The 23,005-nt window shown below is 35.0% G+C and overlaps 1 protein-coding gene across 4 annotated transcripts in view; it reads right to left on the bottom strand.

Annotated features, from left to right (window-relative positions):
• LOC131429650 (protein Atossa) overlaps positions 1-23,005 on the bottom strand; it is a 51,766-nt gene that overhangs the window by 22,205 nt on the left and 6,556 nt on the right. Inside the window, exons 1-2 of one of the 4 annotated variants that reach the window (XM_058593917.1) lie at positions 12,907-13,056; positions 12,536-12,859 (exon numbers count right to left, since the gene is read on the bottom strand). The exons of 1 other annotated variant lie outside the window; for it this stretch is intronic. In XM_058593917.1, the coding sequence (XP_058449900.1) occupies positions 12,536-12,577 (42 nt within the window). In that variant the 5' untranslated portion in view covers positions 12,578-12,859; positions 12,907-13,056. Of the gene's footprint in view, positions 1-1,323; positions 1,503-7,133; positions 7,665-12,535; positions 12,860-12,906; positions 13,057-23,005 lie in introns of those variants that run through there. 2 more of the 4 variants (XM_058593919.1, XM_058593921.1) reach the window with 2 other exon arrangements.

The following is a 23,005-nucleotide window of genomic DNA, read 5'->3' on the forward strand; positions in this document are numbered from 1 at the left end:
ATTATATATTAGATTATGATTGATATGAGAGAGGCATCATTACACCATTAGGTGGATTAAAACATGTTTCTATCATTCAAATTATGGTCTTGAAAGACGAGAAATAGTATGTAAAAAGAAAAAATGCCAGATAAATATATTCCTAAAAACTCGGAGAAATAATAAGAGAGAATATCCTCCCAAAATTAAGAATAAATAAAAACAACTGTTGGCTGAACGGAGAGAAAGTTTAGTACAATAAAGCACCCAGGTTTAAAACATTGAAAAAAATCATGAGTTAATTTTTGGAAAACTTGAAAATTTGACAAAACATTTTTGAAATATGTTACTTAAGAAAATATATCAAAAACTTAGCGAACATTGAAAATAATTACCAATTCTACAATTTAACGGCTGAATGCAAAAATCGGATAAAAACATTAAAAGCAACAACCGGGTACAGACTTTTCAATGCAAAATAGGTCTAAAAACATATTTTTTTGCAAGCACCGGACAAAACAACCTTGAATACAAAATTCGGAAAAAAACATTAAGCCAGTTCTTTCAAAACAAATGTTTTCATCCGATTTTTGCATTTAAAGCTTTCGTCAGCTGCCGCTGTGGACGAAGCATAGATCGCTTGTTTGTTAAAGGTGGACGGATTTATGCTGCATTCCACAGTGACTGGAAGAAAAATAATTTTACCAGTGATGATATTTTGTCATATAATGGCATTAATCAGGCGCGATAGAAGAAGTGCAACAAATGGAAGCGTGTGTGCTTTCGTGAAATCGATAAATTTCCATCATGTAGTTTAATAATTATTATTATCTGTTATATCATTGAAGTATATTCAATTCGGCTATGCTCAAATATTAACAATCGTTATTCCTCTCGAGTATGAATTAAAAGTCATTCTGTTATAATCTACAGAACAACACGGCAGAATGCAAAGTAATATGTATACCGCAAGACCAATAGCTTAATAACTTTTATTGAAAAGTTACGATCCTATGCCACCGCAATTACAATCATTGTATTCACTGATTTTTATTGAATTCTTCAAAATAAGCTTTCCAATATCCAGACACAGGGTATTTTGAAAACAAAAACTTTACTACATCTGTCAAATTTGTATGAAAATGTGTTCTATGTCGACTATCGCTATTCAGTAGCAGAAATATTACATCTCTCTGTGCGGGTTAAACGTGGAATAGTTGCACAAAATATGATTGAATTTGTGATAACTATTTACGAATCATCACAGCTGAAATACTGCGCCGCAAAAGTGATTTCCGATAGGGCAATGTTATCTCGACAACCAGTTACGACTATCAGACTCACTTTCTCCACACTATTGACGTTTTAACCTTAAGGCTATCATCTTAACAAACTCCCTACTCCTTCTGTTGAGCCGGTTTGTTTTCGCAATAAACTTGTCTCGGCTCTGTACTAGGAAACGGTCAGATCAAAAATACTATTGTACGTTTACCTAAACGTTGATCGTAAGTGGTTCGTCTTACCTGCAACGACACAAAGAAAGAAAGAAAATTTTTAATCACTGATATTCGCGAAAAAGTAGAACTCGCAAAAGACTCACATTGGTTTTATGGATGTGGTTTCATTCGGGTCATATTCCGTGAAACGGAAAAGAAATGCAACTTTAGACTCATGTATATATGTGGCAAACATTCGTCATTGGGAATGCAGACAGCTCGTAGTACATCACAAGCAACACGCAAAAGAAATCGAAATGCACTACTGTTGTATTTAATATGTCAGTCGGATGTCAGGAATAAAGTAATGTATGTCATACAAAGAAATAATGCAGTAATTTCGGTGGCATAAAAACGAGTATGGTAATTCACCAAACATAGATACAAATTTATGCTATGTAAGAAAATGTTTTTATACTAGTGACTTATAAATTAGAATGTATAATTCAATTCATTACATAAACAAGTCAGCATGTGGGAATTACTAAACTTTCGCCAGGAACAGTATTAAAGTGACATCCCAGCATTATACAAACGGACGACCCAGTTCAACAGAAACATCGTTTCTGTCACCTGTGTGTGAAGCAAAATAAAGACCGTGATTGACGTGTATCGACTCCCCGTCGAGGTTCAAAATCTATACAATAGCTTGAGAATGTACCATACGTTCAAGTGAGAAATACACTAAAATGGCACCGTTGTGTCTGCTCGATTTATAGTCCCCCTTTTCGAATAGCAAACAGATAACAGCAAAAGTGCACATGCATGGGTAAAATGTATACGCGGATAGGACTTTGCTTAGTCTACGTACATGTACACATTTTACCTCTCAATTTGTAAATTTTCATTCAATGTGCAAATTGGATCTGGTTCGTTGCATAAATTTTTAAAAGCCTATACTTAAATTATTTGAAACTAGGCAAATAACAATTGGAAGAAATTTACGATTAGTGAAACAAATTGCTTACCTAAAAACTAATAAATATCTAAGTAAACTGTAAACTAAATTATCATTGCAAACATCAGTCATCTCATGAATGGAGTCACCACCTTATTTTGCGGATTACTTCCAATCAACGAATTCTGAATCATGCGTATACAATATCTTCGGTTCGACTGAAGGCCATCGTCCTTGTTCCATGCGCGCGGGTAGTTTTAGGAAATTTTCGATGGAAAATTTGAAAAATTTGCCGAAACTGAAAACATACAGTCCTTTGAAAAACTTTTATCTATCTGCAGGGTGAAAATGGCTGAAAAATTCGGTAGGTTTTCCGAGTGTTGATCAGAAATAGCTCTGAAAAATGAATGTTTTTGTGATCTTTCACAATTATTTGGAAAAATAATGCGATGACATGATGCATTTTTTTAATAAACCTTATGCTGATTACAAGGATTACATTCCGACACATTTTTGGAAAAGCCACGTTTTTCATGAAAAATCAATGAATTTCGTATAACCGATTTCGTTGTATTTTGAGAGATTTGGAAGTACTAAATGAAATACAAATTATTTCGCAACGATACTAATTTGATTTATAAACGGAATAATGTTAGTTTTGTTAAGTTTTCTAGGTTTTTTTACAGAATAAGATCAATTTTGCAATGAACTGAAGAAAATCCACTTCAGTTTGATTGTGTGTAATAATTGTGAAAGATCTCAAAAACACTCAATTTATAGAGCTATTTTTGATAAGACTCGGAAAATCTTCCGAATTTTATAGCCATTTTTGTCCTGCTGGTAGATAAAAGTTTGTTAAAGATCTGTATGTTTTTGGTTTATGCAAATTGTTCAAAATTTCCATCGAAGATTTCATAAACCACCCGCGCGCATGGTACTTAGACAATGGCCTTCAGAAGTAATATTACTGAAGAGTTGTTATTCTTTAGAAATTTACTTACATCGCGTTATGCATAAATTACATCGAAATATGAAAAAAAGTTCATTATATTAGGGTGTATTTTAATAACATGAAAATACATTATTTTCCCGATATCAGACCCCAATTTTCTCTTTAGTAAAATCGGAGCTCTTCCCGTGTAAGTTCCGACATCGCGCATAGGGTCAGGAGGTTTTTCGGCCGATTGATGTACGATCACAAGGTTAAAACTACTATAACCGAAATAAAATGTTCGTGGACTTCGATCATACTGCTCCGAAAGTATTGGTCCATAATATAAGATTTCTTTACCGTTGTCAGTAAAATTAGAATGTAATCAAAAAACAAAATGGAATTTTAGATCAGTGAAACAAATAAAAAAGCACTAAAAGAAGCAAAAAAGCTACTGTTTAGAAAATTGATGGTCCCAATGAATTCCATTTAAGTTCGCAAATTTTCGGAAGAAATAAATAAATGAATATTAAAGGGACTTAATAATTTCTCGCAAATTCAATATTCAATGAAGGATACAATACTTTTAATGAATGCTGTTATATTTTATCTGGATACGAGTTTCAGGTCTAGAGTTAATATTTTACAGTTTCAAAAAATTAGTTTAATTATATTCAAATGTATAAAAAATGAGCAAAGAGATTAAAAAATATTGTTAATAATCGAAATTTGAAGATGGCCGTAGTTCAATAGAAACTAGATTTTTATGATATTTCTATAACAGGGTACATGTTCCACAGTTGTGATTATTGAAGATTCAAATTGAGGATGGTTATACTACATTATGATCAGAATCTATGCACCAATTCGAATTTGACGTTCAAATGGTACAACGCATATGTACTATTACTCGATGGGTATTGTTGCCTTACGGTATATTGCTGCTCATTTTGTTACCGTGTTCCATTACAGCGTATGGCCGATTCACTGGTCATTATTCTCTTGCTTTTATTCAGTGCAATCACGATTTTTTGTTCACTGGAGCGTTCATGAATGTCTGAGGTTTCCTGGATTCACAGTAAATAGAAAATTACCACGACCCGTGGGGGGTTTCTTTGCGTCAAAAGTTTAATGAATCGAATAATGAAACAAACTATCGAAATATTTTAAAACAGGTCATAACCGAAAGTTGTGTTCAGCCAAATATGTTACGAGATATATCGCTGTTTAGTGCATTTTAAGAGCCACTCTATTGAATCAATCAATTTGCCAAATCTACTGCACTCCGCCTAACAATGAGGTACCGTTGCATACTGTGAAATGCTTTACCAACCTGAATGTGTATTAACGTACAGCGCGAAAACATACTTTCAATTTCTATTGAGGTTACTCGTGACTTGAGCATTGGATCAGCATAGAAACGAAACTCTTATGTGCAGAGCGCATGGGGAAGATGTGTGCGAAAAAGTCCTCGAAACTACGTGCGATATTCGGATCCGCCCGAATAAAATCACAAAAAATAGAATAAGCAGTAAAATACATTAGGATAGATCAGAATCATAATTACTGCCCCATACAGGCGCGGCAACTATGGGGGGGAGGGGCAGAGCACTTTTTGCCCCTCCAAAAGATTTATTGGAGTGGCCATGCCCTCCCAATATTTTGGCAACTGAAATAAATATTTGAAAATTTACTAGAAATATCTTATGAGATAACACTTTTTTCTGTTATCCCCGTCTCCGTAATCGTTCATATTTCTTAACTATGTTACTAACATTTTTAAACTAATTTACTACAGTGTGAAATTTGCTATACTTTACCACAATCGTGTATTGGTTATTACTGGAATAGTAAGGAAAATTTTTGTGATCGTGTTAAAACATTGGGAAGAGAAACTACACACTTAGAAAAATTTACATCCTAATAGATGGACATAACAGGAGCATCGCGAAAGATGTGTCATATCAATAACTTCCCAGTTGATTTTGCTGGAGCTTACATCGATACAGACGCAAAATCTAGTTTTACATGTTAGTAGATGTAATATTGTGTCAATAATATCACCGAAGAATCGTTGGTTGCTTTTTATTTGCTTTAACCTCACCGTTCCCTTTAAAAAAATGTTTTATATATTGCGAAATTTAATGATCTTTAGTAATAATTTTTTGTGTTCCCCTATTATTTAAACTTGCCGCCCCTGGCCCCATATACGGTTAAGAGGACCTGTAGGTAAACGACTTGTTCGTAATGCATAATTTCAATGTTTTTCGACTTATTATTTCTGAGTTATTTTCCAAATTCAAAAACAAAGTCTAAAATTTTTATTCTAATAAAACCTGTACTTGTCTTATCACAAATCCGTGTCTAACTATTTGTATGACCACGCCTATGGATTCATCATACGTACTCAATATATAAACAGAACGGGGTGCTTGTAGATATATTAGCCCTTCTCCAACTCCACATTCGTACTAGTTGCAAATATAGATTGACGTAGGGAGCAGCAGAATTAGTGGACGGATGAGATTGAGCAGATGTGCGATGACTAGAAATCGTTACTCAAGCAGTTACATCACTAAATTATTACTATGTCGACATCTCGTTTAATTATTTTTAGACACAATTGTGAATACCTAAAAAAAAGTAAATCCAAATCTGTAAATATTTGAATTGATCATACTTACGAACACGGGCATGTTCTGTTCATACAATTGAACTAACTTTAAATGCTCATCAACTTAGAGTGCAGGAAATCCGAATTGCGTATTTGCCAACTTTACCATTCACGCGATTCATAGCAACTCGGTGCGCGAATGGTGAAATCTTTCTGAAGTCACATTCTGGCAACTAAGACAGGTTTTTATGGTTGAATTCATAACGAAGGCTGACCTCGAAAAATTAAAACATATGCGCTTGAAAGCAACCTTCACCAAATAAGTTCATTTGGATCCGATCATTGCTATTACTACAGTAAACGGTAAACAATGCATGATTCACTAAGTTCCGCTACTATTGTATTGTACAGTAATTATTTCAGCAATTATTATATTAACAAAAGAAAATCAATAAATTTTGCAGACGGGAGACTACGTTGTCTTTTTTTTATTCAAGTAACCTCGAAAAAGTAAATGTAATCAACGCAATAGAGAAAATGAGTTGGACGATGTCGAATGACTGCCTTCGCCTTTATGTATGTGTTTTTGTTTCACCACCGACGGTGGTTAGTTTGATTTTGACTTCCGTCTGGCCCAAATCAATTTACGTTTTCAGTGCTGGTAAGAATGTGTGCAATAAGATGGTGTAAGTTTTCCCTTGCCTGTTCGAAGCAGCCACGAAGAATGCTGTATTGTATAAACCGTACTACGCTCCAGCAACGTCATTTGATTTTTCGTGATAATTCGTATTGTAATCGATAAGTCGGTTTAAGATATATATTATGAAATGTGCAAATACGTTGGATAGTCGGAACTGAAATAATATTATTTGGAAATAGACTCCAATGGAAAACACTTAATTAATGTAAGTGAAAACTGATCATCTTCCCACAAGTAATACGCTTCAATTAAGAGAAACTAGTCGATTGAAAAAAAAACACACAGAGATTTTGAATGTCATTCGTAAACTGTGGCACAGCAATTAGCAGGCTGTCAAGAACAGGCTCTGAACCAATGGCTTGCATGCGACGTCTTGACATTGTGGAATTACACAACCAAGCTTTAACTGTATAAAACATAAAAAAGCCCCTTCCCCCAAATTATTCAGAGGGCAACCAAAGCCACGCGTGAAACAAAATGAAAAGCATACGAAATAGGCTTCGGAGATGTCTGACCTTAAGCAGTTTGAACACCTTTCGCACCGTCAAAACTGGACATCGGCCCTGACTGCGCCAGCACTGCTATAGTAATGCAGCTCGGAAGTTCCACCAGCACGTTATTATCGTATTAAATTAAAAACAAAGGTTAAACACTGCGGTCGATGCCAGCACCATAACGACAGTAACAGCGAAAAGTCATTTTCACTCAGTTCAATGTAAACATCTGGTATCTCCCCGTTCCAGATTATCCACACAATTTATTAACACAATCATTGCCACACATTCAACAAAAGTATGCTCAACCACGATTCATATCACGGCACCCCGTGGAGTGATATTGCGTATCCACTATTTGAGAATAAGTATCAAGTAATCATGTCTCTATCTCCGTTCCGAACCGAATCAAGTATCATAACAATAGAGGATCGTACGGACAGCTGTTAGCTATGAGCTGCGCTACAAGTACTAGTTCTAGATCGCATACAATTAACGAACAACACGTTTGAGCTTACACTTCGACCGCACGAGCCTGACTGACTGTCGTAAACCGTTTTCTCTGTTCGAGCTGAAGTTTTTTTTTCACGAGGGAGGGGGTGTGGTAGTAAACGAAATCGAAAAACCAAGCGCTAACACATATCCAACATCAACTCACCGCAGAACGGCAAACCAGCTGAGAAGGACAGGATGCGGAACTGTGCTTGGGGGTTAGCAGAACTTGCTGGGCATACAACACAAAACCACTACTACAGTATCTTGGTGTTGCGATACAAAACTATACAAAAGTTGTATATATACGCTCCTCCATAAATCCATGACCATAGGCATTTTTTCTGAATGCTGGTGTAAGTGAACGGCAATGGAATCGCGACCAAAGAATAGTACGAAAATTTATTTTTGTTTAAATCTATTCTTAACACTAGGAAAAAATTACCTAATAAAAATACTATAGTCTAATTATTATTAAGTCTATTAAGTTTGTTTGTTAAAAACTAAAATCCCTAAACATATTTAGATATAATAAAGGTAAAAATAAGATTTTACAATTAACTATTAATTGTTTTGTGAAATAATTTTGTGCCATGTTTTCTCGATTTTGTCACTTGAAGAGTGTCTATATTTCATAAACTTTAATCATATTATTTCAGCTCATTCTATATTAATAGTAGTTACTACAAGATTTCAATGCTCAAGGTATACTATAATCATATTAATAATGAATACCAGTGGTAGGCATTGAAAACATTACTTTTTTATATCTGTTACTGATAACATGCTCGTTATATGAATTGTCTACATTAGACACATTATAAAAGTTACGTTCAATGTAGTTGTTCAACATAGATTATACAAATTCAAGGTTTTTTGTTATTAAAAATAATAATCTAATGCTTCACCATTCTTGAAGAAGATTTCTCATTGCCTTTGCTCACAGTACTAAAAAGAACTGGATGGTCACAGGTAGTGAGAAATATCCGTCACAAAAATAGGTTGACATTTTCACTCTCCCTATCCAATCCTTTTTATTCGGAAGCTTTGATGGTCCCTACTGATCCCTTACTTATCGTAAATGTACATAAAAATGATTTGAATTTAACTCCTTTTACAACTCATCACCATATCTTGCTAGAACAATATTATTTGATAAATGTATCTTTTTAATAATATGTTGTAGCGACATTATAGGAGTAAAACTCGCTTTGAAGTGAAATTATTAATTTGCTGTTTGCAACAATGCGCGGATAAAAGCGAACTAGCGTGTAGCACAACGATAAGTGGTCTCGTCCGTGTGTGATCTTGGTACGAGTGATAAGAAGTTTCCAAATATAAAACAATTTCTCTGATTAAATTGTTTTCAGCTGAAAAATGTTTAGCATTTAATATTGTGTAAAAATATTGTGAACCCTCGAAGTGACTTCTTGATTTTTTTAAAGTATACAGATGATACACTAGCTTACAGGGTTTCTCTATCAGAGATGACATTATTGAAAAAGCAGGCAACCTATCGATTAGAAAGAATCGCTCTGATTGGCCATTCAAAGACAGATCTCATAGACATATCTAAAACTTTTCGCATGTTATGTGGAGTAGCAGACAACAAACGAAACCCCATGACGCGATGATTTGTAAACTTAAATATTATATACGTAGGTTGTTACTTATGTATTTAACCTTGACAACAGTGAGTGTTGCCCGGTAGATTTGACGTTTCTATCATAAAGTTTAACATTTTTAACCATTACCATCTTCAGAACATTCTGTCATTTAAGAGCTATTTGTTTTGTTTACAGTGACATGAAAATTATACCTAAGAAATCGTTAACATTTTCGTGCAATGATTTATTACAGTGCATCGATCAACTTAGTTTGACTTTTGGCAGTGTATCTCCATCCATCGACATCGAAAACCGACGAAAACATCCACAAAGTCAAAGAATGGATGACCGTAGACCGCAAATTAGAGAGATAACAGAGGAGTTGGACATTGCTTTTGGATATTATTTGTGCGTTATGAGACGTTTGCGTGAATCAATTCACCAAAAAACAGATTTGTGGGCAAACAACTCGTGGATCTTGTACCACGATAACGCACCGTCTCACAATGCTATCGTTATCTGTGAACATTTGACTAGAAACGAATACCATTCAGCAACCACCGGATTCACCTGATTTGGCTCCCTGCGATTTTTTCCTATTCGGTCGACTCCAGAAACGATACGATAATTATTTAATAGGAATTGAAATCAGAGTCGAAACATCAATTGATGTTTTTCTTCATTTGCTGTCAATGTTAGATTCGCTCTTCTTTGAAAAAAGAAAACAGCTGATATGAATTCTAGAAATGTGAAAGAGGACGAGAAGGTGACAGCATGCATATCTCATGAGCATACATTTTTCATCTGTTATGTAGATCTATCTAATTTTACTTTCTAAAAAATTCTGTTCATAGAATACAGATGAAACGATTTCAGTTGTAACGCAATTTGGACTAGCAGCACGCTCAAGATAGATATCATGCTAGTCAGAAAAATTGTCTAGCGTTTTTAAGAATTATGATTAGTTGTAATCTTGAACTTGGTAATATGTAACAGCTATTTAGGGTAGTTTAAAGTTTTCAAGTGATTCCAAATCAATTCTTTTCATAAGCGAGACAAAAGTAATTCTTTGCGCAGTATACTACAAAACTGAAAGGGTAAAAAGTATCAATTTCAACTACAGCTCTATCAAAGCTGCCTCGTATCTACAGTTGTTATATTTTTATAGCTGTACAATGAAAACCAGCACAGTTGAAATAATAATGCAGCGCTTCACAACAACTGCTATACTACAGCTGAAAAAGGCTATGGACAGCTGAGCAACCTGCTAATAGTGGTTTTGTGATATATGTATAATCATGCCATTTGAACACTGAACGGGTCTCAAGGATGCACCGATAAATAATTTTCCATTCTTGGAAGCGGATTTCCCGACTATACATAGGAAGTCAGTTTATGTACAGTATGGTTAAGTACAGTCAGTATCAAACCTGAATATGTCTATAATAGGATGATTTCTAACACTAGTTCAAGATACACCTAAAGGTTAGGAGTGATACAAATGTTCTTATTTGTTTGTTTTCAAGACTTATGAGCAATATCGAAAGACTCGTCAGTCGTCGCACTATCTAGTTTGTACCACCCAGACAAAATCTGAGAAGGGAAAATAACCCATTTCGGCTGAGAATACATCTACAATTTCGAAGAAACACGTGGGCAAGAGTTTCAAGAGGTAACTTAATTACATTTACTTGGTGAATAAATAACTTGTTCCCGAACTACGTGAGTAACTTGAGTTCATAAATTGGAATCCAAACAAAAAAATCGAGAAAAAAACGATTTTGCGCATTTGAAAATTAAAAAAGAAGACTTCAAAACTACCCCTAAACTACAACAAATTATTTATTTAAACCACACAAAAATCGCAATTGATCAGTCCAGCTTGTTTTTCGGCAGTAAGAAAACCACCTGCTGTTGATTCGACTCTCTCTTTATAAGAACTATGCGAATCCGCAGCAATCAACTACCTACAAAACTGATTGAAAAAAAGTTTAATTTTAATGGTCAATAATTTTCACATGATTTCTTATTAAACCAAAAAACAATATTTTTTTGAAGCAGGGAAAATCCTTTCGAAGCAAAAATTTTCTATTGTCTTCCTCCAAAAGGCATAAGTCCTCCTCGTCATTTAAACCAACAGATGACCATAGTTACATACTAAACCTGAGAAATTATTGTATTTGTTTGGAGATAACATTATTTTTATAACTAAATTAAAATCATGATATAATTATTTTAACACATCTCGAGAGAGATGACAATCTAAGGGAAAATATAAAATAAACAAAACATGCTGGAATAAGGTTCATTATACCCGTCATTAGATCTAGCAATTGATATTCTCTAAGAACTGATGATATCGAAGACTGCGACGACGAATATCGAAATTGACCCAACGTCAAATCAAATAAGTGATGATTCTACAAACAGACATCGGATCATGTTCATTAAATCGGAAGCGATCCTTGTAACTTGAATGATTGAATGGAACCGGATAGTAAATAGTTACTGTTCGTTTAGGTTAAATCAGCCCAACTATGCATTTCGTCACTCTTAGAACTGTGTTCAGTTCTGTAGGAATGATATTGATTTAAACCAATCCGGAGAGTAAATTATAAACGACATGTACCTTTACTTTATGACATATTAGATCAGGGGTTCTCAAACTATTTTGGGTCATGGACTCCTTTACTAAAATTAACTTATGCCTCAGACCCAGGGTTGCCACATATACAGATTAATCTGTATTTTACAGATTTTTCAGATAAATTTGTGACCAAGATTCTGTATATACAAATTACAGATTTTTGGCAAGAAATACAGATTTATACAGATTTTTGAGAGTGTGAATTAAAAATAGAATAATGATCGAGTTGCAATATATTGAATCATGGTACTGTTGTTTCTCGAAGTAAAACCATTATCCTGATTTTGTGTTAATACTTAAAAGAGGGTTAAACTTACATAAATAAGAACACCAAGAGCAGTAAACACAGATGTCCTATCTGCTAATAAGATTTTTTTCTATGCTCACTTCATCATTTCGAAAGGCTCAAACTCAAAAATAACTTGTATTTCATTTTCCAAATACAACATCATAAAATTCAAACCAAGAAAGACTTTTTCATTCCGTTCTGCTTCGATTTCTTACCACATCCCACATACAGATTTTCAATACAGGTTTTCGATCTCCTGATACAGATGTACAGATTTTTCTTCTGAAAAATGCAGATTTAAATGTGGCAACCCTGCTCAGACCCCCATTAACAAATTCCTTTGAAAATTAAATTTCTTGCTTTTGTGATATTGATGAAAAATACTTACCAATTTCTGCGGATGGTCAAATAAACACAACTTTTTTAGCATGAATATTTCAAATAACTTCTAGACTTCGTCGACCCCCATAGTCAGTTTTCGATTACGTCGACCCTCGCAAAAACGATATCGACCCCAAGGGGTCTATATCGACCACTTTGGGAACCTCTGTATTAGATACTCGGATGATTTGCATTGATGAGATGCCTAAGTTCGACTCTCTGGAAGAAGGTACAAGTTAAGCTGCGACAAGCCTTCTGCTTACTTATATGACCCTTGTCACATCTCATTTTTCTGAACTGATACTGTTCAATGCAGTTCAGGAGCTGCAAGCTAGTTTAGAGTTATATTATAGTCAGTTAAAATAATTTTCTACTAACTTGAGACATGAAGCATCGTATCCGGAAACCTCTTCTCTTTCAGTACGCTTTTGGAGTAGCGGCTTGAGGCTAAATTTACCCAAAATAATGGTTTTTCAGAGTGCTGTACATAAAATGGATTAGGAAGCATTCTGTCTTCTAAAATTTATCATTTATCAGCCTTTTGTGATGTAAATATCACTTTGCTTTCCACTGATGCTGATACCCTGCAAAATGAAGTATCTCGATGCGAATTTCGAAATTTTTACTGTCCTGATAATTCTGCCTTTGTCTTGATTTCTTGGACGTAACTTCGCGAAGCACAGTTTTTCCATCATCACGTGTTGAAATGTTGAGAACTCTAGTGAAATTGCCGTGACGCTAAAAAGCTTCGTTTTTTCTACATGTTGCTTCCGGTTTCCGCGTTTGTGATCCGAAATCATTCGGTCTTATCACCTTTTCAGTAGTTTAGAGTTGATTGAATCAATGATTTGCAGCATTTTTACCTACAAACGATGAGATAGACAGCTGTGGTAAACAACACATACCAAGGAGAAACTAGGCAAAATTTAATTCCTGTTCAGTGTATAGTTACTATCATAAAATAAAATTGTTTATTAACCTGCTAAATGTGGAACTAACATTCTTAATTTTCCATCTTTTCGTACTAGTATCATGCGCATGGTTCAATATTTATTCTGGTTTTTAATCTATCAAGAGAAACTCATATGAGCACCTGTAACTAAGCTAAGCTATTGGCTACGACCGCAGGTTCTGTGAACGTTTTAATGAAATATCCAAAAATTTTACTGAACCTTACCATGTAAGAATATTACACAGTAAGTGAACTGGTTATCTACAGTATTTTTGATCATCTTGAGAACTACTGAAGATTAGGAAAAGCAATATTTTCAATTTTCAGTTATGATACGGATTATGCGAATTATGCTTTGCCATGCTCGTTCATTTATTTTATTTGCATACATGAAACATGCAATCACAATGAGGTTTATTTTGTAATACAATTTGGTAGTGTATTAAACAAGCTCCGTACGTGTGTCATTTACTTATTGCTCTCTGTTCAATGGCACATACCCAAACCTCATCTAGCTTTAAGCGTCAAACTGGCTACCCCGTAACATGTGCCATAGATGAAAACCGCGCATGCTTTGATCGAGCACAGTTGCGCAGTTCGCGCGAACTATGTAAAGGAATGAAAAGTGTATATATTTTAGTAACACAAAGGAGTTCGGGTTGGATCACATGTCACGTTTACGAGAGAACGTGAATAGCTGAAGTTCTTCCTTATATTTTATTCGGTTTCAAATACAATTGCTGAAAAATTAATCCTATACTATATTGAAAATTCACACGTTCAACGAAATAACCCTCTCTATAAGTTTCAATGTCAAAATCTATATGCAAATGGTACTACTCCCTTACGACGTTTTTTTTATTACAAGGTGCAAGAGAAACGACATTCACATGCGCAGGATGTAAATAAACGTTGATTTTATATTAACTTACAAACAATTCCTTAATAGGCGAAGATGACGACATTGAGGAGAAGACTTTTTAGAAGTTTACAATAAGTTTTGATTAGATTTCTTAATTTGATCTAATCGTTTAATTATCGACCAATCTAAAACTTTGGGTTGTGTCGTCATGAACACTAAAACCAATTATGCTAAAATAATCGATACTGCCATTCACTTAAAACTATCTGTTGGTAGTCGTAGTTTTATGTACCACGTTTGCTTTTGAAACTTTAGTACCATATACTCATCAACGTGTTGCTGCCGTCACCAGCGCATCACTTAGGTTCACTTCTCCGTCTTAACAGATCGACAGAGTACAGATCGCCTATCCAGCGCATGGCAGAGTTTTTAATCGTTTCACGTACCAATATCAGCAACATCAATGTGTCAGCTGCTTTAGAAACGAAACACATACAAACGAAAACGCAAAAACCGTGCAAAAAGTTGCGACTATCAGACGGGGGATTGTATTGTGTTAATATGCGCCATGAAAACCTGTTTTCATGTAGACCGTTTTTACTGATCGAATCGATTGAGTACCTGGATACGTTGTACCTTGATATGACAGTGAACCAACTTATTCACGATTATCATCTTGTTTATTAAATAATAGCGATTTAATCGAAATTATCGCATAGTTATAGGCAGTACCGATATTGATTTGTTTCAAAAGAAACTATTAAATTATGAAAGATTAACTAAAAATAATTAAAAATGTACTCCTATAATATCGTAGACAATTTTATGCTTAAATAAATTTCACCTTTTCCCCTAATTCTATATATTTTTCTTTTATGTTTGCTTTGCTACTAACAGCAATTAAAAATTCCTTGTTGGCTATCCGAAAACGTTCTTTTTGTTCATATTCATATTGTCAGGCAACCCATACATTCTCTGCGCGCATGCCTATTTATTTCTTTCTTTGTTTACATTCATCTTTTCGTATCATATTCCTATAGATGGGCACCGAGTGGGACAGATTCTATGCGTGATGCTGTCATTATTGAGCGCATTGGTATGGAATCGAATCAGCTGGTTCGTGTTGGCATTACAACCACTAGCACGCCTATGAGGAACGTAGTGCAATAGAACATAGAAACGGTATGTTTCCGTTTCGTAACCTATGTGTAAGGGTAGAGCAATACAGTTATAGCAAGCCCGTTCGAAACCTGATGATGGTGTTAGGTATATATGCCTGCTGCAGTTTTAGCCAAGATATAGAAGTGATGTAAGTTTGTTTTTTATTTTGTGGTAACTGTGGCCTCTACATTTTCTGTTTTTTTTTCAACGAAACATTCTGAAATTAATAGAGCCGTTTGAACATAAAATGAATATTTTACGCGCATGGATTTTTTTTTATTTCAAGTATTTTTTATATGTAGCGTTTACGCTACTGCTGGTTGCCAGCATGCTGGTACCAGTATACTTGCACGCCAGCAGCTGGCAATGTTTACACTATTGCTGGCAATTTCTTGCTGGCAAAATTTAAAAAAAATGATTAAAAACAATGAATATTTCAATATTTAAATATTTAAATCGTGATTCCTAATTTTAATATTGACAATCTTTACACGAACGTATGCTTTCAACAGAGAAAAACATGAAATACGTTCAATATTTTCATTCCGTCGCCATCTTTAATTTCTTCACCAGCATCGCTTGCCAGCATGAAATTTAGAACGCTCAGAAATTTTCATGTTGGCAACAACCAGCAGCTGGCAAGCGTTTACATTATGCTGGTAGCGTGCTGGAGCCAGTATACTAGCACCAAGCAGAAGTGCAAACGGGGCATTAACATGACGGTTTTAAATTTAAATAAAATATTTTTCTAATACTGGATCTAATTGTCATCCGTTTCTTTGGAGGAGAGTGTTTTATTGTTGTTTAGTTTTATCTCAGAAGCATTTGGGTTGATTGGAGCTGATGTAACGGAAGGTCTGTGGTCCTTGGGTTTGGATGCTTGCAGGGCTTACCATAGTGAGCTTACCATAGCTCACCAGCGGTTTACACGAGAGCCTTGTCTTGGCCAAAAGTTACATAAGGTAGTATAGCTTGCGTTGAACGCATACGTAACAAACATATTGCTATGCTATTCAAGATAACGGAATACTTCCATACCTTATTTTCTATTGATCAAATCTCTCCGTACTGCGACATGGCTTTTCGAATAAATACATCGGTAGTGACTGAAGGAAGATCGTGCACACGCATTGCTATAGCATGATCTTACACATAAACTGGAATGCTAAACTTTATATTTTCATGCTCCTTATAGTACACATCGAACTCAATTGCTTTGTACTTTTTATATAATTTGTAGTTTTAGATCGCGAACCATTTCTTCCTAAAGCAAAATTTTGAATTCTTGTATCGAAGGTCGAAATCAACTTTTTGTTCACTACACTGTAGAAAAAAAGAAAGATCGATGTAAGTCCGTTTATCCTTTCTGAAGCAATACGGCTTCAGAATGGATGAACGGACTTATGTCATTCTTTCTTTTTTTTTTAATATTGACTCCCGTCAGGGTTGGACAATCACTGGGAAAATGGAGGAAACTAAAAATGTGAATCTGCCACTGATAAAAACGTTTTAAACTCAACAAGTTGTTTCGTGTTGAGATTTCACATGCTTTCTAATTCATGTGATTCGCCACTTACATTCATATGATACAGCATTAAACGGACGAATGCTGGGTTAAACAATGTTAAACGAATATTGGGTGATGCTGACACCGACGAATCCTGTTCAATTCCGCCAGAATGAATTCGGGGTACGATTAAAAGAAACATGAATACCTATAGCCTGTTTCAATCCACCTAGTAGCGTAATGATGCTTTTCTCATATCAATCATATTCTCATGTAATACTGCGATATTCTATTCAAGTACTTTTCTTCGATTCTTGAAAGAAACCAAAGATGTTGTTTGTGCATTAGCTAGAAATATTTCTCGGTTAGGCCATCCATGAAAAAACGATATAAGTTCCACTATTGCAGGTAATTCTGGGACCGGAACCCGAGAATTGGTATAATCGAAGTCGGTTCGTATGGCCATCAATCAACTAACATGCCGTACAAATTATACTACTACTACAAAATTCATTCAAATTCACAATTTATTATATGATTTTGGCATGGTTCTCTGAACACCGGTGTAATTTTTTGTTGAATCCGAAAATATGCAGAATTTTTTGGTAGGACCATAAGACCTTTCATTTGAACCTAAGATAGAGAATATCAGTTCTGCCATCTCTAAAAAAGTGAGTAAGATCCATTAATTAATCGCAATCAAATGAATAAAATTCTTTTCTTTAACGTTTCACTTTCGGCTGATCAGTTTGGTGTGAACAAGTGATTTGTATATAGCAAATACTGCTAAACGTCCAACATAATATGCTACGCATTGATGAGCGACAGGCGGAACGTTAAAAATAGGAACCTAAGAGGAACCAAAACCCTTAAATGAAATAGAATTGTCAATGATGAAAATTGACGAAAACATCAAAAAAAGGATTTTACTAACCGTTGATTACTGTTATTATTTTATATATCAAAACTGGAAACACTGAAAGATATCATGCCTAATTCACTCACACAGAAAAAAAATACCATCCACCAACATCCACTCGATGGGCACCTTCTGCGTCATGTATATTCGCCACATTATAAATAGTGTAGTGGCCTTCCCTAGACTACCCAACCGATAATCTCCCTCCGAATACAAACGAAGCATAGATACGTATATAGCAACCGTGTCGAGGCTATATATACAAAATCTAGCAATGATGTTCCGCATCTACCGAGTCCAACTTTAGTGGCCTACAGATTTTTGGAACTGTTTGAACGCGATAAATCCAATTTTGCTACGCAATAACTTGTTACGCACTTCACACGGCCTCCCAAGATTTACTTTGTCGATGAGAAGGAATAGCTTTCTGGGGTCATTGAAATCTTGACACATGAGTCCTGAAAATAGTAGGTCATCGTAAACGTTAGTTGGCATAAGCATGAGCAAATTGTGCTAGGGTATGTTTCGAGATAAATTATTTATTGTATGGAACTATGATAGGATAAACTTTACGCAATAAATAGATAACTAATCAAAGGAATTGCGTAGTTATGTTGAATTACTTTAAGCTCATGTTACACTTCTAAAAAAGACAGACACCCGTTTGCTATTAGAACTTATCTAATCTTCCAATAAATCAGAAATGGCTGGCGCAACATCAAGTTCCTTTCTGTAATTAGACTCTGTTGAGCACATTAATAGGGTAACGGTCTCCATCTTAGCTCCATTATTCATCTCATATACGAAAACCATAGGTAAGAATGAGTTCTGTTGTCTCTGTTCAATAGATTGACTTCAAGAGTAAGATGAAATTAAGAGCATTCACTTCGAGATTTCAGCGTCGCTATAACAAAAGTATTGAACAATTTACGAACTACTTTTTCTGCGGTATTCCTTCTTAGAGCAGAAGCAAAGATGTTGTATTCGATTTTATCACAATTCATTGATTGAAAGTCAAGTAAGACGGATCCGGATGAAATTCAGGAATTCCATATTGGACCTAAAGACCTTTCATTTGAATCTAAGTTTGTGGAAATCGGTCTAACCATCGCTGATAAAAGTGAGTGAGATCCATTTTGGTATATATGACCACTATTTCGGGTACTTCCGGAACCGGATACCGGGAACCAGGATAGCCGGAATCAGTTTGTTTAGTTGCCTACTGATAATGACTATCGATTTGTGTAGTTTTGAGACCAGTTTAGAACATTTTTTACGTTTTTTGTTTCGCCGGTTTAACTAACGGTGTACAATATTGAACACACTTTACCCTATAATTCCGGAACCGGAAGTCGGATCCGGATGAAATTCAGGAATCCCGTATGGGACCACGAGACCTTTCATTTGAATCCTAGTTTGTCAAAATCGGTTCAGCCATCTCTGAGAAAACCTAGTGAGATTATTTGACACATACACACGCACATACACACACACACACACACACACACACACACACACACACACACACACACACACACACACACACACACACACACACACACACACAGAGACATTGCTCAGTTCGAGTCGAATGGTATATGACACTTGGCCCTCCGGGTCGGTTTTTCAAGTGATTGCATAACCTTTCTATATGAGAAAGGCAAAACATAAATTCAAGCACTAACAAAGATGACAAAGATGGCTTTACAAGGCTCCACATTTTCCATACCGAACGAACTAGGTTATGGAGCCCAAATAAACACTAGTCACCCGGTAACCAGTCAATTATTGGGTCGTGTGTCTGTATCGTATCGGTATTTTGTCATCCTACCAATTGCTCTATGTGTTCAATGTATTCCTTAATGATAATGTCGATGTATTTTTTTGGGCATCCACATAGTGGGATATGAGTGATGATTGACGGGTGAGTGTATCTTTAGTGAATGAAAATATCGAATATCAGGGAGCATTCTACAACGCAATCTAAGATACAGCTGCATTTAACATGCAATCAAACTACTAGGTGTACAGACACTGGACGATGTTGTTCACGCTATTTGCGGCTCGCAGAGATAACAAAAAGGACATGATTCCATTCCCTTTTCTGAGCCAAAGAACAGGGGAAACAGAAATACAGAGTTAATATACATTGCAATCTATGCATACATACATACATACATACATACATACCGCCAATCATGAGAGATTTGATCAGCATATTTCATTTCTTCCATAGACAGTGGGAAGTATCCGTCCTGTCATAATCATTGGAATGTGCTGAGAGCTATGAGCAGTTTTTTGTCCTTTGAGAAATATATTGAAATTTAGGTACATTCAAACCTTTCCCAATCTGAGAGTATATTTACACTTGACCGAATCAGTTTCGTCGTCATTGCAATATGCATAACATCAGTGCCTGTACCTAACCGGATCGGAAAGGTTTGAAAGTTCCTTAACAATTATTAATATGTCAATTTACTCTTATTCCTAATAATATTAGTCCTCCTTTTCGAATCAAACTTATCAGCTCAGGACGAATGTGATATATTAATATTCACTTCAACTGCATCAAGTTAATTCAAATTGGTGACCATTTCCAGACATAAGAATGCTTGAAACCACCAAATGAAATATTGTCTATTTCAAACGATCAATCTCGATATGGTCCGACTGTGTTTAACTTCTTTACCTTGTAAAAAGTGTAAATTGACCATTGGGCAAGCGGGGGTAGGCGCCCTGTAGCTCATCATCCAAATCTAAATATATATATATATATCACAACATTATGAACGTTTTCCACATGGAGGGTTTTAAAACCATAGCACATATCAATTTGGACTGCATGACTAATTTTCGAGCATTTATAAGCGGTGTGATGATTTTATAAATTATTTTAATATCCCTATAAACTGAGTTTAGTCGAAGGCGTGTTTAAAAAGATTTAACTCAAATTAAATTTTGCTCGACAGTTTCAAATAAAGTTGTTAAACTTATGCATCCTTATTTTGTAAATTTACAAAAAACATTTTCCTTTTACCCTTATTCATCTCAGCTCCAGTTGTCATCTCATATACGAAACCAATTAGTTATAATGAAATCATTGGTTTTACTTTTTTTAAATATTAAAACCTTTTTTAAATATAAAAAATAGCATTCGCTCAAACTTTGCAAAACTTTTCCGCGGCCTTAAGGCCGAGTGGCATATACCAATGGCTTCAGTTCGACGAATTGAGAAAATGTCTATGTGTATATCTGTGTATATGTGTCTGTATGTATGCCCAACATTAAAAGGCGTATTTCTCAGAATGTGATTACTTTCCGAGTTATACAAACTTTTATGTAAAAAGTTGCTTTTTTGACTATATCAGTCACAGTACCTCATACCAATCAAACGAGCCGTAGATTGTAAGAATCCATCAACTGTTTACGGAGATATCGATATTTCAAAATTAAACACAATTTTCTATACAATCATTTTTGACTGATTGAAAGATTGAATACACTACTCTTCAGCATAGTATTTTGGCTCGATTGGTTTTTAGGTTCCGGTTTAGCAACATAATTGTTTGACAATATATTCAAAAAATATATACATTTATTGAATTCGAAAGACAAACGAATATTGATGCAAAAAAAACATGTGAATCGATAAAAAAGGTATCATCTTATTGCTAGGTGGATTAAGCACGTTTTCGTGATATGAATGAATTTTAAATACAAATGAATTTCAACAAAAAGTCGCAATCTGAAATCGAAAGATATGGGAATTTTTTTCAGCGGAAAGTATATAACACCAAGCTTCTTATGAAACACTTAATATTTTTAAACAAAGTTCAAGAGATACATTCAAGTAAACCGTAACCAGTCGGTGTTGAACAGTCGTTCGCACCGCACGCATATAGCTCTTGGCTCCTGGAAAATTTTTCTGGCTACCTAGAGTTTCATTGATTCAAGGCTTCAGTCTTTTTCAAGGCTACCTGAATCACTAACAGTCTTTTTAAAGACTAACAACTAGTCAGCCTTCATCACTTTTTGAAGCATTTCAAATCGAATAGAAATTTGCAAATAATATTATAATGAATTTAAAATTTAACAGTGATGTTAAATAATTATTTGAATATTTTAAATTGGAATGCTCGATCTTTGAAATCGAGTGAAGATAAATTTTATAATTTTCTCCAAGTTCACTAAATTCATATTGCCATTGTGACAGAAACTTTTCTTAAACCAAATGTCAAATTGAAAAGTAATCCACATTATGTGGTTCATCGATTTGACAGGTTTACTGGAACAAGTGGTGGAGTTGCCATTTTTGTCCAACGGCAAATTAAACATCGAATTTTACCTTCTTTCAATACTAAAGTTATTGAAAGCTTGGGAATCGAAGTTGAAACCATTCATGGAATTTATTTCATCGCTGGAGCATATTTGCCATTTCAATGCACCGGCGATCAATTAAATTTTTTTAAAGGCGATTTGCAAAAACTCACAAGATATCGACCGAAATTTTTCGTAATAGGGGACTTAAATGCTAAGCATGTCCAGTGGAATTGTAGGCAAAATAACAGTAATGGTAAAATACTTCATAATCAACTCTCAGCTGGTTACTTCACAGTTCTTCATCCCAGTAATCCTACTTGTTTCTCTTCCGTGAAAAACCCGTCTACAATTGATCTGGTTCTAACGGATCAAAGTCACATTTGTAGTGAACCGATTACACAAGCTGACTTTGACTCAGATCATCTTCCTGTAACATTCAGACTTTCCAACGAAGCTTTGATTAATTCAATTAGTTCTATATTCAACTATCATAGAGCTAATTGGTTGGATTACAGATCTCACGTTGGAAATCATGTGGATCATGAAACTATTTTAGAAAATTCTGCGGACATCGACACAGCAATTGATAATTTGAATCATTACATTATCGAAGCTAGAAATTTTTCAGTTCTCAAAGCTCAAACTAAATTAAATTCTCTTATCATCGATGACAATCTTCAACAGCTCATTCGGTTGAAGAATATTCGTCGACGACAATATCAACGTTCTCGTGATCCTGCTATGAAAAACATAGTT

The sequence above is a fragment of the Malaya genurostris genome, chromosome 2 (genome assembly GCF_030247185.1).
Source record: "Malaya genurostris strain Urasoe2022 chromosome 2, Malgen_1.1, whole genome shotgun sequence".
NCBI classification, from domain to species: Eukaryota; Metazoa; Arthropoda; class Insecta; order Diptera; family Culicidae; genus Malaya; species Malaya genurostris.